At 36.5% G+C, this 10,315-nt stretch overlaps 1 protein-coding gene across 1 annotated transcript; it reads left to right on the top strand.

Annotated features, from left to right (window-relative positions):
- Positions 1–2,105: 2,105 nt before the first annotated feature.
- LOC132555823 (serine/arginine repetitive matrix protein 2-like) lies at positions 2,106–9,726 on the top strand. Its single transcript, XM_060220183.1, has 2 exons — positions 2,106–2,220; positions 9,137–9,726. Exons 1-2 carry the CDS (start codon positions 2,106–2,108, stop codon positions 9,724–9,726), a joined length of 705 nt encoding a protein of 234 aa, XP_060076166.1.
- The last annotated feature ends 589 nt before the right edge of the window (positions 9,727–10,315 follow it).

Here is a 10,315-nt window from a genome sequence, read left to right as displayed (position 1 = left end):
CTCTCTCTCTCTCTCTCTCTCTCTCTCTCTCTCTCTCTCTCTCTCTCTCTCTCTCTCTCTCTCTCTCTCTCTCTCTCTCTCTCTCTCTCTCTCTCTCTCTCTCTCTCTCTCTCTCTCTCTCTCTCTCTCTCTCTCTCTCTCTCTCTCTCTCTCTCTCTCTCTCTCTCTCTCTCTCTCTCTCTCTCTCTCTCTCTCTCTCTCTCTCTCTCTCTCTCTCTCTCTCTCTCTCTCTCTCTCTCTCTCTCTCTCTCTCTCTCTCTCTCTCTCTCTCTCTCTCTCTCTCTCTCTCTCTCTCTCTCTCTCTCTCTCTCTCTCTCTCTCTCTCTCTCTCTCTCTCTCTCTCTCTCTCTCTCTCTCTCTCTCTCTCTCTCTCTCTCTCTCTCTCTCTCTCTCTCTCTCTCTCTCTCTCTCTCTCTCTCTCTCTCTCTCTCTCTCTCTCTCTCTCTCTCTCTCTCTCTCTCTCTCTCTCTCTCTCTCTCTCTCTCTCTCTCTCTCTCTCTCTCTCTCTCTCTCTCTCTCTCTCTCTCTCTCTCTCTCTCTCTCTCTCTCTCTCTCTCTCTCTCTCTCTCTCTCTCTCTCTCTCTCTCTCTCTCTCTCTCTCTCTCTCTCTCTCTCTCTCTCTCTCTCTCTCTCTCTCTCTCTCTCTCTCTCTCTCTCTCTCTCTCTCTCTCTCTCTCTCTCTCTCTCTCTCTCTCTCTCTCTCTCTCTCTCTCTCTCTCTCTCTCTCTCTCTCTCTCTCTCTCTCTCTCTCTCTCTCTCTCTCTCTCTCTCTCTCTCTCTCTCTCTCTCTCTCTCTCTCTCTCTCTCTCTCTCTCTCTCTCTCTCTCTCTCTCTCTCTCTCTCTCTCCCTTTGTGTCTGCCCTTCACTCCCCCCCCACCCCACCCCCCCCCTCTCTCTCTCTCTCTCTCTCTCTCTCTCTCTCTCTCTCTCTCTCTCTCTCTCTCTCTCTCTCTCTCTCTCTCTCTCTAGACAATAACGAAGTTAAGCCATCTGATGTATATGTATGTAATGATATTAATACTGAAGTGCGTTGTTAACGTTTTTGTAATTTGTACCAAATCTTTTTGGCATTAATATATCTTTTAAGCATATTGTACTACTAATCTGTGAACGCCTTAGAATGTATCCGGTTTGATGTTGTATCTGAATAAACAACTTGAAATACTTCATTATTTGAATCAAGAAACAATAATAGATAAGACGACTTGGTGAAAATCGCCTTTTTAAAGTTAAAGAAATCGATCATGCTTGATTTTTTTTCTTATTATTTATAACAAAAATCGGAAGTTGAATTCTTTATTGTTAACAATTTTCTACGATATTTACAACAATATTCAAAATTACATCGTTCAGATTAAACAAAAACAATTAATCATAATAAAAAAAAATGGAATACAACACATCTTTTGCCGTAATATAAGAGAATGGGCAAAATCGTTCAATACAATACTGTTCAGTCTTTAAAATGCGATATAAAATGACATTCTGATCCATAACAAGTTGAGCATCTTTTACGATATCCCGTTTATCCGAACACTTCTTAAGGTTATCCGAATTCTTCCTAAAGTTATCCGAATTCTTCCCAAGTTTATCCAAATTTTTCTTTGTTTATCTGAAGTTTTCTAAATATGAGTTTACTGTTTTCCTTATTGAAGTCTAAAATTGGCCCTCATTTTTTCACAGAATTAATTCTATAAAATGATCAAATGTATTTTTATAAATATATTTCAGCTTGAATATGGTATTTAATTAATTTTACCTTATAGATATGTTATCAAATAACTTTAATCAGCAAATTTCAAATAGGAAAAGATCAGCAAATCGTTTACAGTATCAACATCGAAAGTACCCACGACTATTTTTGTTAATATTCACCGTACTAGATATGGATGTTAACACCATTATTCTGTATATCTGTGGACAGAGATTTAAAACTCCGGATTAACGATATCTCAGTAATGCGGATCCATAGAATTCTCAATCCATTAAAGTAGAGTTAGTCACTTCTCTAGCTAATCTTTGCATCCTGAGAATTTCAAACGTCATAGCTAGTAGCACACATCCGATAAAAACTACCAACACAAGGTTCAAACACCTTTTAAGCATGGCTGTATCATCAGCTGCGTCTCCGCCCATTCCACTTCCGCCGAAACCGGAACCGGAAACAGCCACAGATCCAGTTACCATAATTATTGATTATTCGAGTCTACGACGCCATCGTGAGATGGACTTGCTGTCAAAAGAGACATGTTTAACTTCATGAACCACAACAGCAGTGATGTCAAAATATTACAAATCACTAAGTCCCAAAACGAGGGTATATGAAACAAAGTTTTACAATGACGTCATAATCCCGAAATGTTAATGACGTCATACATGTGATGTATTAAACAATCCATTTGATATACTTTCATGATTCACAATGACGTCATAGTTTACGAAGCATGTTACTAATGACGTCAATGATATTCTCCGTCGAAAGGAAATTATTTCACAGGTACGAAGGGTTCAACATTACATTCCGTTTTCGTTCACAACAGTCAATTAATTTGTATCGGTATCATTCATCCAAATTCCCAATCATGAACAAGTATCACCGTCATTACTTTATAAATCTGAGGAAGATACACTCAACCAATCAGTTTAATGTTCTGATTTCCTTCAAGCGATCTTTAACACCATATTTGGAAAATTACGTCACACCTTCGTCTTATTACGTCATCAAAACAATCTTCCCATCTTAAAAGATTTTGGTGAATATATTTCAATAAACATCGAACAAGTTTGTAAACAAATAAATATGTTATTTTCAAATCTGGAAAATATTCCCCGAAGACACCTCTTCAGTCAAACAGCTATCAAGTGTTTTGTAACAAGAAATTAAGTATGATGTTTTCCTCGTGGAATATGTGATACTACCTGTTACGTAGGAGGTCCTATTTGTTTCAAACACTTTCACGGCATGAACTATTACACTCCCTTCGTGAAACATATTCCACTTGACATTTCAATCTCGTCGTACTCTCGTCGTACCCTCGTTGATTTATGAAGTATTCATGCATGTCACTTGATATAGTAGATAAAAAAACAGAGTATGAAATATCACATTGTGTGATAAATCCCGCGAGATCTTGTCATGTAGCGTGATTAAGAAACTGGTGAATGTTTACTTACTGTAGCGAGTCCCTCCTCTGTGGTGAATGGTCTGGCATTTATGTATATCATCACTACATCGCTTACACTGTATTCCTTGTATAATCCAACATATCGTTCACCATTCAGTTTACGGTCTAGCCAAACACACGTGCGAATGGCGAACATGAAAGACGAGTTTTAATCCCCCTTTTATTTGTAGATTCATATTTCTAACACCATTAGCGAGTATAAACTGAACCTGGGGCGATCCGTATCTCCAGACTCAAAGAATTACTGTTATGAAATTTAAACGTGGCAGACAGCTTTCTTTAAATATTAGCGGACATAGTTGTTCAAATTCTTTCAGACTTCACATATTTCTGTACAGCATCGGTTTTATAAATACTTCTTTTGAACACGATCTTAATCTGTGTGATGAATGGTCCAAATTGATGTCTGTGAATTGTGTATCAGCGCCTAACAACCTGCCACGGAGCCACCAAGCTAATAGTCAGTTTTATACACTAACAAACCAAAAGACTTCTCATATCAAGTTCAAATATCACAATGACAATCGATATCGATTGACCGAGTCAATATTTTTATTTGTCCAACAAGGATTTCATCCAAGCTTGTCCACTGTATAAGTGATACTTGCCACACGTATATTAGTTCGCTTTAGTACCCCCGACTGTTCTATGGTCAAAGAGAACTGATATTGATCCCAGAAAAAGTTGGATTCACCAAGCACTGTTGCTGAGTTGTGTGTGAATAGATATGTGTTTGTCAAACACTTACATCGATACAAAATCTAAATATAGAGACAATCAAGTCTTCAGAAGATCCATTTACCGTTGTTAAATGTAAAGTTTAAACAACTTTAGAAGTAAATATTTCACTAACTATTAAACTCTCGTTACTGTAATGGATGTGTGGTTAGCCTATATCTAGTTTGACAAATCGAAATCTTGATAACTTTTAAATCGTTCGATAAGATTGTAATTAATTATGCATGAACGAGTCAGGAAAGCCCGCACTAGTTAACTTGTCAATGAACTTTGACCTTGTGGCAAATCCAGTGTGACTACTTTCGATTGTTTCTTGTCGTCAGCAAAACATCGAAAATTTTTGCGTCTGTCCATCAACTCAATATGATAAAATTGTTCTTCAAAGGCTCAAATCGACTGCCTTCTTCAAGGGTTTTTGGTTCGTTGATGAATTTTGAAGTTTGAAGAAACTCAATGTATCCGAAAAGCATTCCAACAGTGCAAATTGGTTCATTCATTAAAGACTTTTGGAAATGGAAATATATTTGAAGTTAACTCCAGTAGTAAATATTGGTTACCTTGTTCAGGACGTTGTGAATCTGTAAATATACTTTTGAAGTTAGAACAACCTCGAAGTATTCTAATAGTAGGAAAACAGTTCTCTCATTCAAGGTGTCAGAGTAGTCCGTAAACTTTTGGAGCTAAAGAGTACAATACTCGTTCAGTATCAATATCACAGGTAAACATAATTATTCTCTGTAAACATAGCTGAAAATCATAACGTATTATCAGTTGTATTTGTAGAGCTCTCTCATCATTCTCGTCAACTGACACACAGTCTCTGTACACCTATCGACGTCTAAAAAAAACCGGCACTTCTAAGATATTTTTGTAAGCTCGACATTGGATCAGCATACACGGAAATATATACCTTGTTCACAATGAACTTAGTCTATATATGGCTGTATTTCCGGGATAATATTTCATATAAGCTGTTCGCTGTATCGGCACTACAGCAAAAGTACAGCCCTTTTACGCTAGGCACAGAGACGATATATATCTATGCTATTGAATATCACATTTAGACAAATGTCACTGCTATTTCAAACTTTCTTCATCTATAATTCAGTGTTGTATTCGGCTTTTTCTGTCTACCGAAAAATTTATATCACTACGTTTAACATCAATAAACTGATATCATTGAAATAACTTCGACAAGGGACACCACAAAATTATATATATCATGTATCATTAACCTTCCCTCATCGAAATATCACAACCTCTTTCTAACTTGACCTAATTCATTTCAGCGACACATCACAAATCTTCAGAGTATTTTTCCTACGATAGGAAAGCCTTTCTCTGATTAGCTGAATTGTCCATATCAAGAAATCCTTTCCGTGAAAAGGTAAATTTCCCAGGCAGGAGCTACGTTCTCCGGAAAAAAGTAAATCTTTCAGGGTAGGAAATCCTTTACTCTGCGCAGGTATCTTTTAGGGAAAGAAGCCGTCCCTCTTAATATGTATATTTTCCAGACCAGGAACTTCTTTCACTGAGCAAGTATAAAATCTATGATGGAATTTATTTTTCTTTTGAGAAAAATTTTCCCATGTAATTCATATCATTTATCGAGGTAAAACTCGTATGGTAAACGATAGTTTCTTTGTCAAGAGGGAAATTTGCCAAAATAGTAATTACTTTTGTCTGAGTTGAATTTCAGAATCACATTATACTTGAATCCCAACCAACGGAACAAAGGCCAATTGTCGATGTTGATGGTGTAATCATGCGTTCAATTGGTTTACAAGTTGAATCGTCCAATTTCACACAATCTGGGTTTTTTTCATTCACATTCCAGTCTTGATAATGTACATTCAACTTCCGGAAAAAATCTATAAACAGACATTGTTCCATAACCTAAAGTTCATCGAACCATGAACGACATTCGTTATATGACATCATTACATCCTAACGTTATATCCATAATCATTATACAATAGACGTGCTTATAAACACGAGGTCATCGTTTCCGAAGTATGGAATCAAGACCCCGTATCTTCTGTAATCCTGTCGCATGCATCAGTAGTTCCATAGTCCTCATTCGTAAATCATTCAAGTGTGACAGTATAATTTCACATTTTCCCTCTTATTTGATCAAGTAGATTGTATCCATTTTCAAATAAATGCTTCGACACAGTTTTGTAAGAATTGTCCTTGTCACGGTTAATTAAAGGGTACGGACATTTCCGCGTCTTTTTTCAGCAGTTCCTGTCTAAATTCTCGCGAGATCACTGTAACTAACATAATATTACCCCTTTTCTACAATTCCAGTCTCATATCTCGCGAGATCACAATGTTACTTTCAAAATATCTCCCTTTTTTCCCACAGTTCCAGTCTCAATTCTCGCGAGGTGACTAATACCTACATACGATCGGCTGTGGTTCCAGTCTCAATTCTCGCGAGATCACAGACAATTGCTTCCATAACAAGTTAATTATCCGTGAGTAGGTAAGTATGTCAATGATTACACTCTCCTGTTGTTTACTCTCTAACCCATCACCTGCTGCAAAACCCTACGGGATTCTAGTTGGACCATTGATCTACACCGTCCGTCTCACTACATGTCCTCGCGAGATACTCAGGTCTGTATTGAATTAACATACCACTCCGGTGTCCGATTTTTCCATAGATGATAGAAACCATTCCCAACAGCTATTAATATCTATCTCACGGTGACACGTGTCCAATGACTCCGGCAATGATGGAGATTTATGTATCCACATCGATACGTGCTGAAGAAACATGCAGCCATGTTGTTCCATGCTCGATCCTAGCAGTTCGGTTCTTTTTAGCGCGACAAATTGAAGAGAAATAATCACTACTTATTTTGCTTGGCATGTTCTTAATGTTCAATATGCAGAACAATACATTGACGTATGAACTATTTGCGTGTGAAGGAATGTTGTATGTCAGTTCCATTGCGTTCCACTATAAAACATTCCTAAATCTCATTACACCTATAGACGCGCATTTTTCTTACTGTGACTGTACACGATATCAGCGTCTTCGTAGATGATGTATTTTTGATTTCGAAGTTTTTTCTTGCTTTTTTTTCGCTGGGAGGAATCAAATCACCAAAAAAGATTACTTTAAGATAAAATTAAAAGAACTTTATATAGTGTGTTGATTCAGGGCAAGATTAATACTGTCTTTTCGTAATACAGAGTTATCTGCTCTTGAATTCGGGTATTTACTGTTACGTCATTAACTTGAGTGAAACAATTACATTATATTATCATATATTCACGTAATAATGAATACCTCATCACAAGAGCAGATAACTCTGTATTATGAATAAGACTGAAGGAATACACGCAAGGTGCTTCATGAACCCGCGAAAATCTGAACCATCTGCAAAATAGAGACTTACAGTATTTCTTTATCTAAAAAATACGCTGGGCAATAACTTATATTCTAAAATTTAATTTAGAAATGTATTATAAAATTTATCTTGGAACTGAGTTAATTTTTCAAGAAGTTTTAAAAGTATTTTGTAATTTATTTTAGTTTTGTTTTTTAAATTAAATATAAGTTTTGATCAACTGCTGTTGTTGTTGCGGGTAACATGAGGACTGGAATTAAGTTGACAAGTCAATAAGCTTGCTTTGTTCCTAAATTCAATTTTTCGTCTGTAATAATCAGATATACAAAATGTCATTGAATGGTGCGATGGAAAATATACCGACACTGCGCATGTCCGTCTGTTAGTGAAGCTAAACATGGATGTAGCAAGTCACATAAAACTGAGGCGATAAACCATCATCATCATCATCATCATCATCATCATCATCATCATCATCATCATCATCATCATCATCATCATCATCATCATCATCAACAACAACAACAACAACAACAACATTATCATCATCATCATCATCATCATCATCATCATCGTTGATGTAGTTTATCAATTATCAGACCGCGACACTCAAGAAAACACCTGCGTGACATTAACCTAGAAAGAGTGTACAACCCATAATACGATATTCTACACGCTGACATGTTACTGTGTCTATTATTAAATACTGTTAAATAATATATTTTCGTTGGGCTTTAATTCTTACTATTTCTTAGACGCATATTTTATTTTCATGTAGTGTCTAATTTTTACAATTTCGTGGACTTTTTTTCGTGGAAAATATAGTTCAATAGATAACCTCAAGATATAACTGACTGTGGATGTATGAACTCGTGGAGTTCTCTCTTAATCAACGAAAATAAATTTCACCGCGAGAATTAATAATTTTACAGTACTGTAATATTTGGCATATAACAGAATCCATTATGAAAAAGAACTTGGAAGAAGAAACGTGATCCTATTTCAGTCGGATGTAACGATCTATAATGATACATATTAATGAGGTCATTGTGTTTTGGTATTTACAGGTTATGCAGATATCCGCGAATGGGTGTGAAGGAGAGAAATGAGACAAAAAAAAACAATATTTCGTATTAAACATAACAACATAGCGTGCATACCGAAGTGAAGAGGAAAGAAAAAAAAGAATATGTTGTAAAGACAGAATGAAAAAGGGAACAAGAACGAACCAGAGATGTACAATGATTCAAGGCCGGTATGTTTTATCACCAAAGACTTCACTACATAATTCTACAAGAATGAGCTCATACAATATGTTGTCAGTGTTCCATCCACGGTAGACAAGCCTTTATACTTACAACAACAATAACACGCTGTTTGATATCATTGAAGTATGATTTCTGCTGCTCTGTTTCTTACTACAGAATCACACAAATGTTGTAAGCCTTATACTAAAGCTTTTATACGACATTTCCTGTACAAAAGCTCTCACACAAATGTTGTAAGCCTTATACTAAAGCTTTTATACGACATTTCCTGTACAAAAGCTCTCACACAAATGTTGTAAGCCTTATACTAAAGCTTTTATACGAAAAAAATCTCATTTAAAGTCTTCTTCCAAAGAGCTTTCATAGAAAAAACTTTTTTTTTAAATCTCTCATACAAAGCTCTCATTTTGAAAGCTCTCCTCCAAAAAGCTCTTATAGAAGAAAACACTGTAATAAAAAGCAATTTGAAAAAGTCCCGTTGAAAAGTGCCTTCACAAAAATCTCTCACTTAAGGGTTCTCATATAACGCCCGTATATCAAATTTCTCCTAGAAACGTATTTATTCAAAACATTCTCATACAGAAGCTCTGTCACCCAAAACTCAAACAAAACGCTCTCATACAGAAGCTCTGTCACCCAAACCTCAAACAAAACGCTCTCATACAGAAGCTCTGTCACCCAAAACTCAAACAAAACGCTCTCATACAGAAGCTCTGTCATCCGAAACTCAAACAAAACGCTCTAATACAGAAGCTCTGTCACCCAAAACTCAAACAAAACGCTCTCATACAGAAGCTCTGTCACCCAAAACTCAAACAAAACGCTCTCATACAGAAGCTCTGTCACCAAAACCTCAAACAAAACGCTCTCATAAAGAAGCTCTGTCACCCAAAACTCAAACAAAACGCTCTCATACAGAAGCTCTGTCACCCAAAACTCAAACAAAACGCTCTCATACAGAAGCTCTGTCACCCAAAACTCAAACAAAACGCTCTCATACAGAAGCTCTGTTACCCAAACCTCAAACAAAACGCTCACATACGGAGGCTCTGTCACCCAAAACTCAAACAAAACGTTCTCATACAGAAGCTCTGTTACCCAAAACTCAAACAAAACGCTCTCATACAGAAGCTCTGTCATCCGAAACTCAAACAAAACGCTCTCATACATAAGCTCTGTCACCCAAAACTCAAACAAAACGTTTCATACGAAAACACAACGATACAAAAATTCGCTCACACTACATTTTGATCTGTCCCTGGTAGTCAATAAAATCTCATAATATTTTTAGCGATTTTTATGAAAGGTTCCAACCCTTTGATTTTTCCCTGTGTAATTCTTTCTATATACAAACTACCACTAGCTTCTATTATATCAGCATTGACGGTATACATGCCATTCGTCCTGATTATCGATATCTTTGTCCACGGTCTACGGACTCACAACAAAAGCCAGAACAGGGCCTCCTAACATTATCATAACACCGTCGTGAACAGTAATTCGTGTCAAAGCTTTGTTAGCTTCCGAACAAGTTAAACGACGACCGAAAAATTTTTTTTTTATATCTGTGGAGAAGTATTTGAGAGTACCGTTGTAAGAAATACTTGGAATGATAACTTATTAGATACAAATTTTAAGTGCAGGTTTTAATTATTTTGTAGAAAGGATAACAATTTGAGTAGATTATGAATGACAAAATGGCGGATGTTTACCAGAAGTTTACCAGACCGGCTATATGGAGATCCGGAGACTTGTTCTATA

Source organism: Ylistrum balloti, unplaced genomic scaffold (assembly GCF_031769215.1).
Source record: "Ylistrum balloti isolate Yb309-2 unplaced genomic scaffold, AGI_CSIRO_Ybal_v1 Utg370518, whole genome shotgun sequence".
Classification (NCBI taxonomy): Eukaryota; Metazoa; Mollusca; class Bivalvia; order Pectinida; family Pectinidae; genus Ylistrum; species Ylistrum balloti.
The sequence above is the reverse complement of the archived record's forward strand: the minus strand, read 5'-3'. Positions and strand labels throughout refer to the sequence as shown.